Source organism: Anabas testudineus, chromosome 6 (genome assembly GCF_900324465.2).
Source record: "Anabas testudineus chromosome 6, fAnaTes1.2, whole genome shotgun sequence".
NCBI classification, from domain to species: domain Eukaryota; kingdom Metazoa; phylum Chordata; class Actinopteri; order Anabantiformes; family Anabantidae; genus Anabas; species Anabas testudineus.
This window is the reverse complement of record NC_046615.1, coordinates 24049362-24070573: the sequence shown is the minus strand read 5'-3', so window position 1 is coordinate 24070573 and position 21212 is coordinate 24049362. Positions and strand designations below refer to the sequence as shown.

At 43.5% G+C, this 21212-nt stretch overlaps 2 protein-coding genes across 3 annotated transcripts in view; one reads left to right on the top strand and one right to left on the bottom strand.

Moving 5' to 3' along the window:
* The window catches only part of itga11b (integrin, alpha 11b), a 29357-nt gene extending 17896 nt beyond the window's left edge, over positions 1 to 11461 (top strand). The window contains exons 15-30 of one of the 2 annotated variants that reach the window (XM_026366636.1): positions 85 to 215; positions 301 to 473; positions 3121 to 3260; positions 3364 to 3474; positions 3602 to 3687; positions 3765 to 3969; positions 4044 to 4142; positions 4973 to 5049; positions 5262 to 5345; positions 5789 to 5882; positions 6120 to 6233; positions 6313 to 6396; positions 6479 to 6589; positions 6786 to 6881; positions 7461 to 7574; positions 8081 to 11461. In XM_026366636.1, the coding sequence (XP_026222421.1) occupies positions 85 to 215; positions 301 to 473; positions 3121 to 3260; positions 3364 to 3474; positions 3602 to 3687; positions 3765 to 3969; positions 4044 to 4142; positions 4973 to 5049; positions 5262 to 5345; positions 5789 to 5882; positions 6120 to 6233; positions 6313 to 6396; positions 6479 to 6589; positions 6786 to 6881; positions 7461 to 7574; positions 8081 to 8209 (1848 nt within the window). In that variant the 3' untranslated portion in view covers positions 8210 to 11461. Of the gene's footprint in view, positions 1 to 84; positions 216 to 300; positions 474 to 3120; positions 3261 to 3363; positions 3475 to 3601; positions 3688 to 3764; positions 3970 to 4043; positions 4143 to 4972; positions 5050 to 5261; positions 5346 to 5788; positions 5883 to 6119; positions 6234 to 6309; positions 6397 to 6478; positions 6590 to 6785; positions 6882 to 7460; positions 7575 to 8080 lie in introns of both variants that reach the window. The other variant, XM_026366635.1, reaches the window with a different exon arrangement.
* A 1566-nt stretch (positions 11462 to 13027) lies between these two features.
* Positions 13028 to 18741, bottom strand: fem1b (fem-1 homolog b). The gene is made up of 2 exons (XM_026366379.1): positions 17997 to 18741; positions 13028 to 16783 (listed from the first exon to the last, which is right to left on the bottom strand). The coding sequence occupies exons 1-2, from the start codon at positions 18242 to 18244 to the stop codon at positions 15148 to 15150; spliced, it is 1884 nt and encodes a 627-aa protein (XP_026222164.1). The 5' UTR covers positions 18245 to 18741; the 3' UTR covers positions 13028 to 15147.
* Positions 18742 to 21212: the final 2471 nt, after the last annotated feature.

Genomic DNA, 21212 nt, shown 5'->3' with positions numbered 1-21212 from the left:
AAACCAGTTCAGCCAAACTGTAGGAATTAAAGCAGGGAACAGGAAGAACCACTGTGTCGGTTGTCCCTCTTGTTTTCTCTCCAGCGTCTGTCTGCAGCTGCCTTTTCTCCAGGTCTGCAGTATTTTGGACGAAGTCTTCACGGAGTTCTGGATCTTAACGCAGACGGGCTCGTTGACCTCACAGTGGGAGCACTGGGAGCTGCTGTCGTCATCTGGTCAGATTACTGTAACTTAAGACTTCTGGCTACAAATGACTCCTCACATACACAAACACATTTCCCTGATGACCCCTGCTTTCAGGTCTCGCGGTGTGGTGCGGATTCAGGCCAAACTGACCTTTGAGCCAGAGAAAGTCAACATCTTTAATAAAGACTGTTGGCGAGCGGGGAAGGAGGTCACTTGTATGTCTCTAACTGTGTGTCTGAGTCTGGACTTCAGGACAAAGACCAGGACAAAAACCAGGACCGATGTTGGTAGGTAGAGGTCACAGGCTAAAAGACCAGAGTTCTCAGTTGAAGTAGCTGAAAATCCACAATGAATTCATGGACAAACAATAAACTTATTAGAACTGAGGCCAAGTTCATACATGGAGCTGTTTAACTCTGCTTTACTTTGTTTTACTATTTAAAACAACTATGAAAACCAGGAGCTGGAGTCTTAGCTAATAACACTTTGGACACTTGGAGCTGGAGATGATCTAGTTTAGTGCTGAACTCCCACAATGAGAAACTTGTAGCAGTCAGGATCAGCCTGAGTAAGATGAATGGGTTTAACCACTGATTGTGTGGAGACGTGTGTCACTGAGGGCCCAGTTCCCCATCGTGGGCCCCAGTGAGTTCATCTGGTCATGTTTGTGCCACATAATATTTTATTTCTTAGGAGAACAGTGGAAGAACAGCAGCTGCTTTTCTGGCCTTTATGGATCATTACACTTAGTTCATTTGTTCTTCATTCTCCCAGCAAATGTCAAAACGTCATCTTTCACCTTCACTGGTTGAACTTTGATGAGGAAAACATTACATACATGTGAACCCAGAGCAGTGTGGTTTCAGGACTCAAACCTAACGTGGATTTGAATGCAGCGTTCACAGTGACAACAATCACGTTGTGACGTTTTGTGATGAGATCGCGGTGAGATTCATTTCGCTCGGCTCTAAAAGTTCCTCCGTCCAGCTTTTCCCTCTGTAGCAGCAGACAGCTCAGATTAGAACATCTGTCTGGTCTTCCAGCTGTGTGGACATCTGTGACCAGAGCATCACAATCCCCCAGATGTGTGGGGTTCTTCTGACCGTCTGCATGTACACAGTCTTGTTGTGGTCTTTTCCTCACGCCACAATGCTTTTTGGACTTGCTCTGTTGTCGTGTCATTGTATAACTGGTTGCACATGTGCTCGGCCAGCTGGATGGAAACAGCGCTAACATGCTAACACCAGCCAGCTGCCATTAAACGGTGTCGCTCCTCCTCCTTCCATCAGTTCCCCGCTTCATTCTCTCCCTTAGCTCCTCGTCGCCCCTTGATCATCTGGACTGGATTAGAGACTTCACATTGTCTCAAACACACACACACACACACAGACAGAGGCTGAAACCATGTGAGCACACACTAACACACCACATGGTCCCAGACAAACACGCAGGGCAGGAACCATGGTGACAAAATCAGAACCTGTTTTAAGATTCAGATTGTTTTTCAGTGCAGACGTGGCGTTTTGAACACGGGCTGCGTTGGACTGAAGCAGTTACCTCAGCTCTCTGTGTACTCATAAATTAAAACACATGAGAAGGAGCTCTGCAGTTACGCTCAGCAACAGCATCCAGCTGCTAATGTGGAGGCAAGAACTGAGTTAAAAATATCAGAACTTTAACTAAGAACTTCATATGACTAAATAACTTTAGGGCACATATTCAGCTTTCGTGTGCTGATGTCTCATATACACTTCGGTGAATGTCAAGACAAGACCATAAAAACAGCAATGGATGCAGTTCCATACACTGGCATGGTGCTGCTGACTGCCACACATTTCCTTGTGTGTGTGTATATGAACGCTGTCATGTACTGTGACAAACAGCTGTTGAACGTCAGTGATTCCACTGTTTCCCGTAATTAATCAGTCAATCAGAACAACTGCACTGATACAGCTACGTGTGGTAAAAGCAGCTGCTCCACACGACAATGACAAATACAATTTGTGTCAAAAGAGCAGGCAGAGCGAGAAGGTTAGAGGACCAACATGCAGAATATACAGACACACAACACAAGTGTGTGAAAACACTTTATAACAATCAAGCCAGAAACAGATCCACTTAGAGTCCAGACAAACAGATGGAGCAGAGAGAACCCGGGTCCAAGCAGTTCAATCACAAACAGGTGGTCTGACAGACGCTGGCAGGTAAAAGTACGAGCAACCAGTCCCAAAGCAGCAGCGATTAACCAGGACCGCTGAGGTGGAGGAAGCTCGTAAGACAAACTGGCAACCGCCTGGAGAACTAGGCTGGAATACATGAAGAGAGTAATTAGCTGCAGAATGTGAGAGGAAAGCTGCTGATTGGCTGAATACAAAGGTGTGTGTGTACAGGGAAAGAGAACGAGGTGTCTGGAGGCAGGGAGGACACTGATACGAACAACAGGAAGAAGCCGAATGAAATCTCTCCATTATCATCTATATTTACATCTGCATGAAAGTAAAAGCTGAACCACCTTCATCAGCACAGCTTCAGGATTTCTTTCTTTTCTTTTTTAAACTTTAACTTCACAGAACGGCTTCGAGCACAGAATCACATCATCGTAGGACGAGAACGAACATTAGAACACAAAAACACCAGGACACATCACGTCTTCCAGTTTATTAGAGGATTATGTGTTATGCTACAGAAGCTGCCTGTAGGCCAGAAGATGATTTCTAGCAGCTACAGTTACATAACAGTCATTGTTGGCATTGTGTGCACAGTAAAACAGTACAGCATCACCTCCATTCATTAAAGTCACAGGATGAAACTGAGGTGTTGGTGCTCGCTCACGTGTGAGAACTCCAGGCGACGTCACTTTCTTTACACCACCTGCGACACCTGCAAAGTCTGGATTGATTCTCTTCCTCTTCCTCTTCCTCTTCCTCGTCCCAGCTGTTTGGTACAGTTTGGTGCTGGATGAGAGACGTTTTCCGTCTCGAGCCGTTCTGGATGAGTCGGACCGGCATCAGCCCAGGAGCCTGTTCCTGCCGCCTGGAGGTCAGAGCTGCCAAAGCCTCAGCTTCTCTGTCCAGGTCAGAAAGATCTCACACAACCACACAAAGGTCAAAGTTCAGAAACCTAAACACCAAGTCATGTCATGCCACTGTCATGGTGGCTGCTTGTTCCTGTGAACAGGAGACGACAGACTACGGGCGTCCCATCGCGGTGGTCCTGGAGACGGGGATGCAGAACCTGGACGAGGGGCCGGTGTTGGACCCGGACTGGCCGAGCATCCTGAGGGCTGAGGTGAGTGTTTCACGGCGGAGACTGTGTTCGTATTAGTCCTTTCTTTCTGTTGCACTGCACTCTGGATTTGGGATGTGACTGAATAAACTGCAAAGGGAAATGTCATAACTCCTGTTTGCTGCCGTAGCTTCCTTTCTGGAACGGCTGTGAGCAGGAAGACACCTGTGTCCCCGACCTCATCCTCTACAGTCACACTGACCTCGTGGACGTTCAGTGAGTATCGCCTCAAGAAACTCACGCACATCGTTTTCAAGTCCTCAAAGATAAAAGTTCCTGTGTTTCACCTCAAGGCAGTTCTGTAGCTCCAGTGACCGAGCCACGTGGTCAGTGTGCAGCCGTCAGGGGGCTTCGCAGGCCTCGGTGTTTGTAGTGGAGACGGGGCGGAGGAGGTTGGTGGTGTTCACTCGACTGGAGAATCAGGGAGAAAATGCCTATGGAGCATCCATCCACATCTCCACCTCCCCCAACCTGCTCTTCTCCAGCCTCATAGTCAAGGTGAGAAGTCAAACTGTCACCAAGTGAAGCTTTGTCAAACGATGTGTGACGCACGTCCTGTTCCTCCACCACAGGACCAGTCAGATATTCAGATAGAGTGCTACCCTGAGGAGCGACTGGCCACTCAGAGACTCTGTAACGTCACTTCTCCGTTCATGAAGTCCTTGTCCCAGGTAGGTGCTGATATTTACAACAGTTACCTTTGTTCATACTCTGCTTTAATTGTTATTAAATCATTTACACATAGTATTTGCTGTGATAGGTGTATTTGTAAGACTGTACTTCACTGGTGTTTAGCTGTACATTACCAGGACGAAGGGGAATGGAGAGTGTTTATTTCCACATGTATCAAACATTTAATCCAGCGTCGGTTTATTTAAACTGCAGAGTTACAGTAAATCAGCTGTCAGTCAGTCTAATGACTCTTCTTTCTCTGACAGTCACTGACTGTCTCCTTCATTAGCTTAACGACCGTCTCTGTAAACCTGATCTCAGCAGGGTGCCTGCTTCACAAATGCCTGTCTGAATAAGATGCAGATGATTGTCTGCTGGATCAGGTGGGCTGCAGGCCAAACACCTGAGGCACAGCTTCAGTCTGCTCGCTGTCACAGATCGAGGATCTGTCCAAGCACAAAAACTCTACACATGCTTCAGTTTGTTAAAACATCTGATGGGTTGATAAAGAAGGTCTTTTATTTTATTCCTAGTGTAGTTTTACATTTTGAACTGAGAGGACAGGTTTCAATTGTCCAATGATGTTTGTCTCAACCGGACATAAACTACCTACCTGTCGTGATTAATAAGGAACATTTGTGATGAGGAGAGTTAAACTCTTCATCAACCGTTCGTAACAAAGCTGATAAAAAGGTGAAAGATGTTTGAGTAGTTTAAATATTAAATGTTTGTGCTCTCCTTGTCTCGCTTGTGATTTCTGAGCGTCTGAAAACTGAAGAACCTGCCGTGAAGCTTTTATTTTGAAGGACACCTGCTCTCTTCTTTCCAGGTATCTTTCCATTTGGAGTTTGAGTTCAGACATTCTGTCTTGATGGATCACGTTCATGTCGTCATGGCAACCACCAGGTGAGACATCTGATCAAATGTGTTTGCTGTTCGTCAGATGACGTATTTAAAAATGCATTATTTGTTTTCTGGCTCCAGTCGTCGCCTTCGTCTTCTGTTTTTCTTCACACCGACTGTTCAACAGTAACTGTAACTGTGTGTTATGTAACTAAGCATATTTACTCAAGTAGTTGGACTTGAATAATGACAGTGTCTGTCTGTGTGTTAATCAGTGAGGGAGAAGAAGGATACCCAGACGACAACATCAACGACATCTTCCTCCCTCTGAGATACCAAACTGACGTCCTCTTCACCAGGTAAGTCGAGACAAGGTACGAAAGGCAGGGTAAGTGGAAGGAGGGCTTGCCTTCCTGTTATGAATTAGGACACAACAGATGAATACATCATGCATGAAACTGTTGAATACACCCAAAAAAAATCAGCCTAGGAACATTTAGTGTTTCCTAATTGTGCTAGTTACAGACACACATACAACAGTTTCAGGAAGTAGTCAGTTCTCCACCCTTTGTTTGGAACTATAGTTAAAAAGTAGCAATGATTTCAAGAAAGCGTCATCCAGCTTATTTCTGCCAGTGGTGGTTTAAGCAGCTATTAAAACCCTTTTTCCAAAGCGTCTGTGGGTTTATTGGGTGTGTTCAACAGACACATTAAAGATCGCGGCTGTTGTCTCAGATTAGAAATATTGGGAGACATTTTCTTGCCTCTGTATTTTATTCCAGTGTGTTGTGTCTCCTGTCAGGGATCCCAGCTCTCTTTGGTTTGAAATCAAAGCAGACTCTTCATCCTGGGAACAAGCAGACAGCAGCTCTGCCAACTTCAACCTCACCTATCATGTGAGTCCATCACGGTGTCTGGACGTCCAGGACAGTAACAGGAAGTACAGTCTGACAAACTGGACATTCGCTTAGTTCTCGACAAGTTTACATACATCACAGCGTTAAGACTCGCAGGTGGTGATAATGTTGTGGCTGATCAGTGTAACTGCAGGGAGGTGTTAGACATTACTTATTAATTAAGTTATTAAAAGACACACTGTTTTCTAATTCATCGAGTCTTTGTTCTTGGTGCAGATCCAGAACCTGGGCCTCTTCTCTGTGCAGGAGCTTCTGTTCAGGGCTGATATCTGGGCTGTGACCATGCAGGGGAACCAGCTGGTGAACATCACAGACTGCAGCATCGAACAGGTAACAGGCCAAAAGACGGTGATGTTACACTGCATGTGTCGCTTTACAGACACCGTGTAAAAGCTCTTTCTCCCAGCAGGCAGCTGGATCTCGCTGCACGCTGCCTCGAACCAGAACAACTAATCCGGTCACACCTGAGGACCTGTCTGACCTGTCACAGCTGGTGAGACTGACTGACGTTTCATCAGGAGACCTGAGACGCATCCCACACACCGTGTTCTAATAGATTTTCTGTGTCTGTGTAGAACCAGAGTAACAGCGCGAGCATGACGGTCCAGTGCAGACTGAACCTGCCGGCCTCCAGAGAGGTGAAGGTCACCCTCAGAGGACAACTTCAGAGCGCCGCTCTGCTTGCTGTGAGTCCCTCTGAAATGAAACGGAGCTCAGCGGAACCTGTTTTCAGGTTCTGAATGCAGAATGTTCATTTTATCCAAAGTGGAACCTTCAGAGGTTCAGAGTATCTCCTGATAAAGGAACAGTTTCCTTTTAATGAACCTTGATACTGAAGCATTTTACCGACATGATGACCACATGAAGGAAAACCTGTTTCAGGTGAACTTCCGGTCTCTGGAGTTACTGACAGCTGCCTCCATCCAGCTGGAAGCTTCCAGTCCCCTGTTCCTGCAGGAGGACAGACCTGTGCGACAGGTAAGACTCTGCTCAGCTGCTCCACGTATGACTGACTGTTAGGAAGAACTGCTGCTCCTTCTACCATCACTATTATTAGTATGTGCACGTGTGAGGTGTGTGTACAATCAGCCACAGGTGGACTCCAGTCATAAATCAAAGTAACGTGAAAACACGTCACTGTGTGTTTCTGAGTGATGTCGATTCAATGAATGAAAAGTTTCTTTCTTTAAAATGAACAATGATCTTGATAAAGGAGTAAAAACCACTGGACACTGATGTGGAGCTGTGCTGCCATCTGCTGGTAACAACACTGGCTCTACAAACTAAAACTTACCTAACATTAATTCACGTCAGTATTTATTCACTAAAATCTTTTAGAACAGATCTGAGAAACGCATTCATTTATAATCACTTCATTTTTTAAATGTTATCATTTGCATTTCTTTCTAGGTAGAGCTAATTAAGTATTAGCTCTTTTATTACTGATGTTATTGTGCAAATAAAATCAATTAATTTAAATTAAATAACTCACGGCCGTCAGAACAGAACAAATCCGAGTCAGTGGACGAACCGACTGTGTTGTTTGTGCATCTGCAGATAATCCTGGAGCTGCGGAAGGAGGAGGATTACACAATCCCCTTCTGGATTATACTGGGAAGCTCACTTGGAGGCCTGCTGCTGCTGGCCTTACTGGTCCTGGCTCTGTGGAAGGTGAACGCACACACACACCTGTCTTACCAACAGACAGACGGACAGTCCACACCGGCTAAGGATCACTATTCATCATCATTATCATTTTGACAAAAAACAAAATCTTTATTGAAGACCTTTGTTCATAATGTGAAAGTGCTTCAGTTATTTGACTGGTGAAAACCACAACTATATGTAAACTGTACTGCACAGCTGCGCTCATACATCTGAGCTGGAGCAGGAAAACACAAAATCATTTATATGATAGATGGTCATTCAGTTTCCAGCACATGTTGTATTATAATTGCTTTTTAGTTTTCAGTTCCTAAAAGTTTTCATCTATTATTTGATTCAGTTTACCTGTGAAATCACAACATTGCTGATGTTTGCTTTAGTTCCACATATGAAGAACAGCGGATCCAATCCGACCCGAGCAGTCGCTTGTTTTATCGTTGTCACCTGTGAAAATAGTGTAAAAGTAGAAAGATATGAAGCTAAAGTTTCTCCAACTCGGGTTTCTCTCTCAGCTCGGCTTCTTCAACAGACGCAGGCGGCAGGAGGAGGAGGAGCAGCCCGTAGCCAATGGAAAGGCAGCAGAGCAGCTGCAGCACGTGGGCAATGACGATGCTGAGTTTGGTCGTTCTCCATCAACTTAGAAAGTTAGTAACGACTCAGTTTCACCTGTTAGAGGCTGGAATGGTGGACTTTATGAGTTGGAGTAGATCATGTGATCACATCACCAGCCTTCACCGCCACTCAGGGACCCCAATGCCCCCCCTCTTCCTACTAACTGACCAATCAGCAAAACACAAAACACGTCCTCAGCTCAGATTTACCACAAATCACTCAGTTAGCCATCTGACAAGGAGCAAACTGCTCATCAGCACCGGCCCAACCTCTACAACTATTTTAATGAGCTGGTCCAACATGTTGAGTCACAGCAGGTGAAATCACAACTACACAGAAGACTCGTCTGGGTGTCAAGCATTACATGCAGAGTTTTAGTTCTACTGTAGTTCAACTCCTCTATGAATATGACAAGTTTAGACAGAGAAGCGCCAACCAGCCAATAAATATCCACTCTGTAGCCGATTCTCTCAGTGAAGCACGAAACAAAGAAGATTAAAGACAGTGTGCTGCTTATACAAAATGCTACAAATGCACAAGTTAAAAGACATTAAGGGAAAAACTACCAATGCAACTCCTGGAGGGCATTTCCTTAATGTTTGTGCTTTTGCTCTGTTCTCCTTGGGGACCACCGTGTGAGAGAACGCAATGCTTTTTAATAAGAATGTGAGACCACAGCGTGCGTTTTTCACGCTTTTATTTCCCTGTGGGACTTTAGGTACAAATGAGCTGGAAGCGAACTCTAATTTAAATGCACTCCCTGCTGCAGGAACAGTAAACAAGTGATAATGAAAGGGAACACAGCCAAAACGAACATTACACTGAAGTGTTAGATTGTAAAACTGTGGGCACAATTACAGGCGGATGGCAAATTAAAGAAAAGAAAAACATGAGTGGAGAAAGACAATGAAGGCAGAGGCTTCATCACAGGGGTCACTGCGTAGTGTGGAGAGTAATAACATGATGTGTTGCAGCCTTCACAGTCACCACGTCACAACAGCGAAGCTACTATTGGAGATTTTGGCACCTTTACACCGTGCAGTGTGTGCACGCTTGATGTGATGTGACACCAGTTTTCTTCTTTGTTAAACTTTATTCCAAATTTTTGCACTGGTCACTGAGTCCTGTGCATCTAACACTTGATTTTAATAGACAGGATCTGAAACAGATTTTAATCAAACACAAAAAGCGGAATAGTTGAATGTTGTGTGGGGCTAAAATACATTCAATGATTTTATTTAAAGCATTTATAAGATATGACTCACAGTATAAATTATGATCCGATAGTTATTACAGAACATGAGCATCAGCATCACAGACACAGCTGCACAACACAACTAACACAACAGCTTGTGCTCCTTAAAAGAGCCACGTCTGTTCAGTCCCTCTGAAACCATTTACACCAGAGCATCCAGAAGGTTTTCACAGTGCTTAACTTTTCCCACAGTTTGTTATGATACGGCCTTGTTCCAATAGGGATTCATTTCATTATTTTCCTCAGAAAATACCCCATAATGTCAAAGTGAAAGAAATCTTTATTAAAGTTTATTAAAATTTAAATAATAAAGATCTAACTCCATCAGGTTGGATGCACAGAGTCGTCCCGTTGACACTCCTTAGCTATCTATGCTGTGTGCTTAGGGTCGTTGTCCTGTTAAAAGATAGAGAAGTCGCCCCAGTCTGAGGTCCAGAGCGCTCTGAAACAGGTTTCCATCAGGGATGTCTCTGTACATTGCTGCATTCATCTTTTTCTTGATCCTGACTAGTCTCCCAGTCCCTGCTGCTGATAACATCCCCACAGCATGATGCTGCCACCACCATGCATCACTGTAGGGATGGTTTTGTCCAGGTGCTGAGCGGCGTCTTGTGTGGCTGCACCTCCTGAATGACCACGCTCATTACACATCCTAAGAATAACTGTTAGTAATAACTAATCATACTGCTGACTCTTTCTGGGAGGACTACAGCTCTGGATTCTGATCTGGAACTTTGGTCTTTTATTGAACTTTCCAAATCCTCTAATTGATGAATAAGATAAGGCCGTGACAAAAGATTTCCCAGTGTATGGCTGTAAAATGTTATGGCTCAAAGCAGCTTCTTCAGCCCAGGGGACCAAATTATTTCCTCGAATATGTTTCTTCAGGAGACGAAAATGAGCGACGTGTAAGTCTACACAGTACATTACTTGTGATTTAGTAAAATACAACAGCAGTGTAATAACTTTGTGAGGATTATGTTCAGCGCTGTGTTGCCATTTTTTCTCTTCTCTTATAGAATGTAATTGATCATTTTCCAAAGTATCTCACTTATGTTCCCTCAGGATGACTCCTCTCTATTTCTCCTGGTGAATTTTAGGAGAAACATTTCAGACATAATGGAAATGAAAATGAAGCTGAAATGAGAATCACAAATTTGTCTCCTGGGCAGAAGAAGAGCAGCTTTGAGCAGTGACATTTTCCTCTAGGCCTCCACCACCATCCTCAAAAGGCCAAATGAGACGTGGTGGAGTCCAGGTCGCCTTGGCTGCGACAGTAACAGTGTTCATATTCATACAGGCTCTGACACTGCTGTGTGTTGTGTAGACGGACCAGTCTACAGCAGCACAGCACAGTTAGGCCCAGCAGTATCAGCTGTGGATAAACGCATCTGTAAAATGATTAAATGTTCATCTATTGACAGTAATATATACTGTATGCTGTATGCTATGGGAGAATGATGGTGTACGTTTACTGCATCTTAGACGTCTTAGATATACTCCTGTGTCAGAATGTGTGTGTGCTGCAATGGAAAGAACTAAAAAACAACATGAGAACAGCTCATGTCCATCTGATCTGTTCATATCGAGAATATGTGACAAAGAGCAGTGATGCAAATTTCTGATTTGAAACACACTCTAATTTGCAGCAAGTCAACGATGAACCAGGCAAAATCTGCAGGTCAATACTGAAACACTGGCAGCGAAATGGTTCTGATAATGTGGCTGAGCTGGAAAAACCTGTCTGGTCGTCTGTGTCTCATATCGCTGAGCAAAGCTGATGACTTGACTCTATTTTGTTCACAGTTGAGATGGAAACCAACTGAGACTGACCGTATTTAATCCAGACGACTAAACTACCTATGACGGCTAATAGGATTTGTCCTTTTTTATACTAATGCATCTTATGGACACATATTGTATATTATTTCCAGATTTACAGCTGATGCACTTTTGTTGTATAAACTTGAACTTTTTGTAAATAGTGTTTGATATGAAGCTGTTTCTACAGTTTGTTCTGCCACTGCCTGTGGATTTCACACGTTTCCTTATGTGTGTTAATATTGGAATAAAATGAAAACAAAACTAAATGTTGTGTATCCTCTTCCTTTTACAATAAATTTACTTTTGTGTTTGGATGCAGTCAGACAGTGACTATAGGCTAAAGTGGTTCATCCGCTGTGGTGTGAACTGCAAATTTCATAGAAAAGAGTTTGAAAGATTTGTTCTGAGTTAACATCATGCTACACTAAACCAAACGGGTTCATCAGTCATCCAGTCTCAGACTAGAATTGAATTAAAACAGCCAGGTCGTTTTCCTTTGGTCGTAACTGTGCACAGAAACTTGAAATATCATCACACGAAGCTTCTGAAGCTGAAACTTGCGGCGACTGCTTCGATGTTTCTTCTGTCAGGAATGAGAATAAATATTACAACTCAGTAAATACACGAACATCAGTTGGAGTCTCTGTCTCTGGAGAAATCATTAGTCATCTGAAGCTGAACATGCCTTCTAGACATTGTTCTTTTCCGTCTTATTAAAAAGGTTTTCCATATCACTGGGCCCAGTATACTGGCTATAATTAAACGTTCCCTGGAGACATGTTCTGTGCCACTTGTTTGCTGCAGTGCAGCCTGTTATAAAGTTATAAAGAAATCAAATCTGCACCCCACAAATTTCAGACCTACATCTAAATTGTTATTCAGGAGAATGCTGTTTTTTAATATGTCTGCTACTTTCAGATAGAAAGTGCTGTGGCACCTAAAGAACAACTCTCAATAAAACATTTAAATAAAACAAAAGACAGTGGGTGAGTGTTTTGTGAAACTGAAAATGAAATATTGTGTATATGTGAAACAATTCCCTCTTTGTAGGTGTCATGATGGGTTTGAGGTCCCTATCCAGGTAAAACTAAACCCAGGCCGGCATCATTTCCTCTGGTTGGGATTACTGTGCATATGACCTGGTGTCCTATTGAACCACAGTCTGAACTGCAGTGTGTCTTGTTGCTGCTGCACTTCACTGACGTTAAAACGTGGGAACTGTCGCAAACTTTGAAGTAAAACTCTTTAAATGTCACTGAGTTAAGTCGTTTCAGAGGCAACACTGTTGATTTACATGAGCTCATAATCAATGTGCTGAATCTGACATTTCTACAGTTGGAACATTTGTTAATTCATAAGTTTCTTTCCAGCTCAAAAACAGGAAATGATGAACCACCATAAAATCCACTGAGGCTCCACAGGAAAACATGTTCTTTCTTCGTGTGTTTTCATTTAAAGTGGCTGATTAGACGTTTGCTCAGGTGGGAGTTGTTGCAGCATTAACGCTTTTCCTTTCCCATCTATTTTATTTGAATAGTTTTTTTCTTGGTTCAGGATTTTCTGTTCTTTAGCTCATACTGTGGCTGCATTAATAAAAAGTTGATCTTTGTGAAATCACAGGTCAGAGCTGAGCCGCAGCACAGGAAATCCCTCCAACGCAAAAGTCCAATAAATGGTAATATAGTCCAAATTATGGGTCATCAACATATGTACGATAGAAAAATTAAGATGCTGATTAACAGAGTAAAGAAATAACAGGACAAATTAGGTGAATGCAGAGAAGACTTTTAATTTGAAAGCATTCATTCTGCAGGAAGTACAACACAGCTGACATCTTTTCCAGGAGAATCTTTGGCTTCATTTCACCTACAGAAAACTGCATCTTGTCAGCACCTCAACTCTCCTGCACTGCAAAAAAAAAAAAAAAAAAGCTTTCTGAATGGCACAGTATCAGCTCGAACCCCGAAACATGCAGGTAGGAATCTGCTCAGACCATCACATGGTTAATGAAACACTGATCTCTGCAGGAAGCTGCACACGTAGATTAGACGAAAACGTTTCTTCAGAAAGTCAAAGGTTTGTTTGTCGTTTGCCTCCAACAGCAGCACACGCTTGATGTGACCTGATTATGAAATACTCACAGCGGGGAGTCAGTGGGAAATCACAGTTGTTTTAAAAGTGAACATCTGAAATGTGTTTAGAAGTTCTTAAACACTTTCTGTAATTCACTGATTGGATGTTTTCCAGTCTTTTTATTGAAAACTGAACTTGAGGCCCAACATTCAGGTGCTGTGTCGCTCTGACGTCCTGCAGCGTCAGTTACAAACAAGAAATAAATGTGGACAGAGCCCCACACGGACTGTACTGGATTTACTAATCACGTTCATGGGAAATTTGTGAATAGTGATCCATTAAAAACGGGAGAACTGTTGATCAAACTAAACCTGTCAAAGGGATTTTAAGTATTAGACCTAGCGACACACAGGACTGGAGCTGGATTGTTCCAGACAGGGTCCGGGGTCTCTCCAAAGCTCCTGTTTGTTTTGCAGACATAATGAACAAAGGAAGAATGACGACAAAGCTGCAGCACAGCTGTGGGAAAATGTAAACCAGGTGACGACATCCTCGATGTCTTAGACTATTAAAAAAACTATAATAATAATAATAAAGATTCTCTCCCTCATAGCTTTGTGCTTACGTTCTCAGAGATACATTTCAAAATAAAAGCTCATGAGTGTGTGCAGACAGTCAAATTTTGGTACTGGACTCTGGGTAAAACTAGGAACAACAAAATTAACCATAAACATTTTGTGACAATGTCTTTGTTTTCTAAATGGTCGAGTGAGTATAAGACAGTCTAGGAAAATCCTTCATTCATGTAATGTTGTCTCCTGCAGGTCAAAGCTTGAACTCTACCACATGTACAACATGTTCCCAAGTGCTAAAAACAAAAATTAAAAGCTCACAATGATGAACGGGATAGAAGAGAATGGAACACTATATTTCTTCTACATAACATCGTTGTTTTCTTCAATATTCTCTGATCGTGTCTCTTCTCTTGGTAAACATTAGATAATCTGACCTTTAGAAACGACTGAAATTAAACTGCTTTCATGTTCAATCTGGGATGGGTCACATGAACATACCGATTCGTTTTAATGGGACAAAAACCAATAAGCTTTGGAATCTCTGCTCTAAAATCTCTCATCATGTTTCATTGGGACTGAAGTAAGTTTACAGTTGTGTCTGCACAGTTTGAGCCTTGTGATGTAGTTTCAGTGAAACAGCAGAAAAATATTCCACCAATAACTGTTACCAGCAAACCCTTTAAAATAACCTGCTTTTAAAATAGAATGAACTAAAAACCAGGTTGTTAAAAAAAACACACAGAGTGGAAACTGTTTTTCATCTTAAATAAAATTCATGTGGGGGATGATCAAATGTACAGACAGTGGGTGAGGTCAGACGTCCGTTGGCTTCTCTACATTCGTTGATTCTCTCGGTGTGTTTCTCTAGCATCGTGCACTCTCACAGCAACACGACGGCTCCCTGCTGCAGAGATAAGGCAAAACTAGAAACAGCGCGGTGACGTCCTCCCTCTGCTCTCACAGCACAAACCTGCTGCAGGTCTCTTCGTGGTGTTTCTCCCACCGAGCTGCAGCAGCGATGTACAGATGGGCCGCCAAGTGTGGCTGCTGGTACTTAGCAGTTAAAATACTTAAATAGAAAAGAAAAAAAAAAAAAACACTTTATATAAAAATGCTCAAAAACTTTTAGTACTGCATCAACATCCTCAGCACCGCTTGGATCTGTTAGAAAACTAGAAGTAATTCTTTAAGAACGAGTCCGGCCTTGGTTTGTGTCGAGCCTTCAGCTCTCAGGTCTGTTTCAGTGGAACTCCACAAACTCCTCCAGGGTTTTGGGGATCTGGTTGCGGTAGGTGATCTGGTGCTGCCGGACGGCACGCGCAGCCAGGCACTTGAGGCTCATCTTCATCTGTGTCTTCAGCAGGATCTCGGACACGCCCGTGGTGCTCTTGTCCAGCGGCGTCTTCTTCTGCTTGTTGGTCATGTCCGTGTGGGCGCCTGCCTCCACCAGGTTGATGATGATCGCATGCAGAGTGAGGAAGTCGCTGATCGGCCGGTTGTACTGGACAATGACATGCAGCGGGGTGTTGCCCTCGTGGTCCACGGCGTTGACCTGCGCGCCGCAGTCTAGCAGCAGCTTGGTGACCTGGGCGTTGGGGAAGCTACAGACGTCGTTTGTGTGGAAGTCATCGACGGGCGTGGTGGAGCTGATGGCCAGGTGGAGCAGGGAGGAGCCATCCCGTGACCGTGGGTCCAGCTGGATCAGGTTGTAGATGTGTTTGTTGATACAAGCGCGCTCCTCGTCGTTGCAGGTGGTTTTGGTAGAGATGCAGGCCAGGTACAGAAAGGTAAAAATATTCGACTCATAGTTGTCCATGGCCTGCTGCAGCTCAGACTCAGCCGCAGCCTCCACTCGAGCCATGCTGCGCTGAATCTCCAACACGCTGCAGCTCAGCACTTGTTCAACAGCAGAGGCCAGCACCTGCTCCTTCAGGTGCACCATCTGGGAGAACACCTGGGCGAAGCGCAGCAGGTCCTTGTGCGTGTTCCTGTTTCCTTTCTGCCGCAGGTGAAGCGCATGAAGCCACAGTTTGATGCACTGTTCGAACTCCATGTTATCAGCATAGACAGCACCGCGGTAGATGATGGGATGTGACACGTCAATATTGTCCGAGCCCAGGATGCGCTCGCGGATCATCAGCCCCTCCATGTGAAGAGCATCTCTGTCCACACGTATGGCCACCAAGTCTTGGAGCGTTCGAGACTCGCTGCGCCCCCCGTAGGCCTCGATGGGCGGCAGCTGCTCCTTAGAGATGATGTTTTCTGCATCGCGATAGCGCTCCGTCATGGCCATGTGCAGGTACTGGTACGTCTTCTGGATGTCGTAGTTCTCCCGGTCGTTGGCGAAGGAGGCACCCAGCAGTTCTAGGGCTTCGATGCGGCTGCGTGGGTCACAGTCAGCGTGCGTCAGCAGCAGCTCCACCACCTCAGCTTTACAGCTCTCTGCAGCAACCTTCAGTGGCGTCATCCCATGTCCGTTCACCACCATGGCTGCCTGGCAGCGAACCAGCTCTTTTACAATTTCCAGATGTCCCGCCTCTGCTGCAAAGTGCAGGGCAGTGGCTCCGCAATGGGCCTTGGCGTTAGGGTCTGCTCCCTGCTCCAGCAGGAATCTGACTACGTCCGTGTGGCCCTTATAGGCGGCGATCATCAGGCAGGTGTTGTTGTACTTGTTGGTGATGCTGATGTCAGCGTTGTGTTCCACCAGGTAACGAACGATGTCCAGGCGTCCGTCGAAGCAGGCGGCCCGCAGTGGAGTGGAGTTGGTGATGGTGGTGTGGTTAACGTTGGCATGGTGACACACCAATAGACGCACCACCTCAAAGTGTCCTGCTCCAGCTGCACACCACAGTGCCGTGGCACCATCGATGACATAGCTGCGGGATGGACAGAGACAGCAGGTGACAACACAGTCAGGTAGTTTCAGAAAACACTGATCTCATCACTGATGGATAAAAACCTCAGAACTCCCGCACTTGAGAATAAAACAGAACTGGATTCACAAACCGATCAGGACGTAGCTTAATACACAATTAATACGAACGTTTGAGGCAGTGAACATCTGACAGAAACAGGAATCAGTCTTTGACTTGCACAAGTTATATTTTACAGATCTTCTGTGTTTTTATTAATATTCCTATGTCTTCATTAACATAATCCGTTTTTAAATGTGACATGTTAATTAAGTAATCTGCTACATGGAAGCTCTGCTTTAGTAGTCCAAGGTGCGTGGGAGTAATGTTAATGTAATTCAAAACTTATAAACACATGAATCCATCAGAAATTAGCATCTGATCGTATAATATTACACGGTTCTATTCTACAGGAGTGGACGAAAACATTTTGTGTCACTGTTGCACAACACGAGAAATCGATAGGAACTTAATTAATTTAATGTCTAATGAACAACATCAGTGACATGAACAAAGAGCTAACGTGGTTCTGTCCCAGGAACAGGGGTTGTTGAGCCCTGAGTGACCCCAGCTATTCAGGGCAGTTTCACTGTTTCCCCCAGATCCACAGAAACTAACCAGAGCGCTAAAGATTTAATTATTAGTTTTTAATAAAGTGACAGAAACGTAACTGTGAGGAGTTGCTGTCCTGTGACAGTGAACGCAGCATCTTTGTGTTTTTGACAGCTGCAGTGAATATTAATAATGATTTGATATTATAATAAATGATATGATATTATAATAAATGATATGATATTATAATAAATGATATGATATTATAATAAATGATTTGATATTATAATAAATGATATGATATTATAATAAATGATATGATATTATAATAAAGGACCTTTTCACCACTTTCAGCTGTTTCCACACTGAACAATCAGCTCAGTGAAGAAATCCACTGTTGATGTTTCTTTTGTTGGAGACTGTTTCTTGTTGTTTTACATCTGTGACGGACAGAATTCACTTTCCTGATCTTTGTGTGAGTGATAATTTAAACACCTCGTATCGACAACGAGTCTTAAACTAGATCGAGACCTGCTCTAGGACCGGGACCACACAGCTGATGTCCCACTGATAACACGAACTAAATTCGGGACCAGCCTGTTCCAGCCTCGACAGCAGTTCTTACCCGTCAAACCGAACCGTGCCGGTCTGTTCCGTGTCCACTCTGTAGTGGTCCAGGAGCAGCCGGACCACTTTGTCGTGCCCGTTCCGGGCTGCGATGATCAGCGGAGTGGACCTCTGTCCGGCGAGCTGGGTCACATAGCTCAGCAGGTACTGGGTCTCCGACTCGGAGTGGTTGAGCAGAAGCGCGGCCAGGGTCAGGACTCGGCCCTCGCTGGCTGCCTTGTACACGTAGCCGGCCAGAGACTCCATCTGGGCCCGACAGGTAGCCAGGACCTCCGCTTTCTTCGCAAGTGACGCCCGCAGTGTCCACTCCTCCAAAGCAAACCGCCTCCCATTAAAATGTCGAAACAAGCCCCAGTGCTCACATGAAAAAGCTCTCTGCTCCCTTAAAGCCACAAGAGAAACGGTGCAGATCCGAGTTAGCGACGTTTTCAGGTGAACTGTCCGAACCAGAGCGTCCAGTTTCTGGGTTTCTGTCTCCGGACGACGAACATCAGCTGAGCGAGCTAGCCGGTTAGCTGCTCTGCTAACGGTGCCGCAATGCTGCTTTAAACCGGTACTTTTAAAGCTCCCGGGTGGGTCAAATTAAAGTGGTTCCTTTTTGTTCGCTATAAAAATACATCGCCTTGTCACGTTTCTATCTAAAAACACAAAAAGCGACTAAGATTTCGAAAACAAACACAAGCACTTTCACCTTTGGCTTTCTATTCATTACCGGAAGTAACCGTTCAACTTAAAAACACGTCCGACTGGAAACGTTTCCCATCAGATGAATGGTCCGCTGTTTGGTTTGAAAAACAGAAAAACAAAACCTCTTAATAAAATGATCATTTGTGGTTTGAACTAATTAAAGAAGCATTTTATAACTGTTGAACACAGATGTTATCTTTTAAAGCTTTTCTTCTTTTGTCTTGGTGATTTCCATCAATCTTTCTCTGTTGTACTTCACTGCACATTTTGTATGTTTAACCCACATAAATAAAAATCTTACCAGTTTAAGTCTGTGCTGCTCTTACATGTTGCTGTTGGTATCTGAACTATTTTCATGTTCATTTTTTTGCATTTTCTATTTTTGTCTTATCTGTTGTCTTCTAACATAAATAAGAGGATTTTCTACTTAATATGTTTTAATGTTACTCCCTAACTTTGTCAAATATTTACAGATGTATTAAATTACTCTATAAGAGCCTGTACAGTATAAAATGGTATGACAATAAATCATGATTTATTAAAGTTACACAGTTACTTATAATCACACGATGACACAAGAATAAAAAATAATAAATAAACATTCACTGATGCATTTTTTCACTTCAATTAAAGAAATTGTTTGGTGAATTGATCAAAGGCTCCATAACAGCCCCCTGATGTCTAAATGATTAAAATCCACATGTTAACATCTCCCTCAGCAGCTGCATTGCTGTCTCAGAGGATTTAACCAGGAGCATATTAAGAAATAGGTTTCTATGTTGTGGCATTAATGGAAAGTCACAGGAACACCATATTCTACATTCTGCAATTGTCAGGACGGCTGAGTGGTTTTCAGCTCCGTTAATAGAGCTGGAGCTTTGAATCCTACTTCAGATGAAACACCTCCCTGTGATCACAGCTTCCACATGTCCTGGACTGTGACTCAGCCTCGTTAATACCATTTTACCAGGCTGCACTAAGCTGCTGTGTGTGACTCACGGAGGGAAAGAGTTTCTACCAGCAGAGAAAACAGCACTGCTGAACTAAAAGTGCGGATGATCTGACAGCTGACCTTCCTCTGAGAGGTTGAACGAGGCTCCTCATCCAGAGCATCTTTTCACTAAACTGTCACAGTTTTTTAATTTTTCTGGGAACATCTGTCCATAGTTAAATCTTTAAAGTTGACAAATGACAAACCTGTATTATGGCAACATGTGGTGAGTGAGACAGATACCAGTTTATCATGATCAGGGCGTAGTCTGAGGAATTAACATAAACCAGGTTAAAGACACCTCCTCTGTGTTTGTCCATTGATATTCACGGCGTTGACATGCGCTTAACTGATCACACTGAATTCTAATTAGCATACCTTAAAAAAAAAAACAGTGGACTAGGAGTTTTATACCACCAAAACCTTATTTAGTGTCATTATGATTTTAAACAACTACATCAATTCAAGTCGAACATACTGGGTGTACCTTAAAGAGACATTTAGACAGATTTAAGTTGAACTAATGTGACGTAAAGTTCTTTTTACTTGATCAACAATTTGTCTGCAACTTGTTAAAACTTTCTTTGCATTGATTTCTTTGTTGAGCTGTGCTCCATGTTTTAAGTTAAATGAAGATTCTCAGTCTGAAAACTGGCTCAGGTCAAATGGACTTCACTACTCATCCAAGCAGCTTTTTCAGTCTGTTGAGAAAGAGTCTCGACTAAAACAAGATCAACTTTAATCAGGTAAAAATCGTAACAGGACACCAGCAGCTGGGGAGTTCCATCTGATCATTTTGACTTTTGACTATTAATAATATTAGTAAACCAATCATTTCAGACTCTGACAGCCACTTTGTATTAGCAGCATTTTCTGTTGGACTTCCTGGTTATTACTACAGTAGCTACTACAGTGACCCCACCGCTGCTGGTACAGTCTGTTACAGGCGTCCCAGTAATGAATTGATCGTTCCGTGTCCTCCCATCCTCGGGGGTCCAAGCCACCGAGTTGAACTTTCCCAAGTGAAACCTCAGAGTGTACAAGCCGACCTCGGTGAACAAAAAGGTACCGCCTGTCCCCAAAGTAGAGAGTGAGAAAACAAACGAGTTTTTACATGAATTAAAAAGTTCGAAAATACTAAATTAAAGTGACTCTGCAGTTAGTGAATAGACCTAAAACCTGAGAGTAGAGTCTGAAGGGGGAATGTGGTCGGAGAAGCAGAGAAAGGAGGAACGGAATCGTCCTCCTCTTCAGGTCCACCTGTCTCAGAACTGTCAGTCTCTAACTAATGATCTCCAGTTAAACTTATTATCAGAAATAATTAGTTCTTAATAATAAAGAGTTTCTTAATTCCTAAAAGCAACATTTTAAATGACTGAACTATTTCTAAGTGTGTCATCTTCCTCTGTCCTCTGCTCCAGTTCCCTTTCAGTCAAATTAAAACATGTTTTCCAGGTATTTATGGTTTTACTACAGTCCTCAGCAGGAGCATAAGCTTCTGCGTTCATCTGAAACCAGATTAATTGTGCCAAGTAA

Bases quoted from the DNA above. Each gene is read 5' to 3' on its own strand.
- fem1b (XM_026366379.1), bottom strand. From the start codon at position 18,244: ATGGAGTCTCTGGCCGGCTACGTGTACAAGGCAGCCAGCGAGGGCCGA. The intron at 16,784-17,996 runs GTAAGAACTGCT...TCCATCCCGCAG, and splicing joins GGCACGGTTCGGTTTGACGG to CTATGTCATCGATGGTGCCA.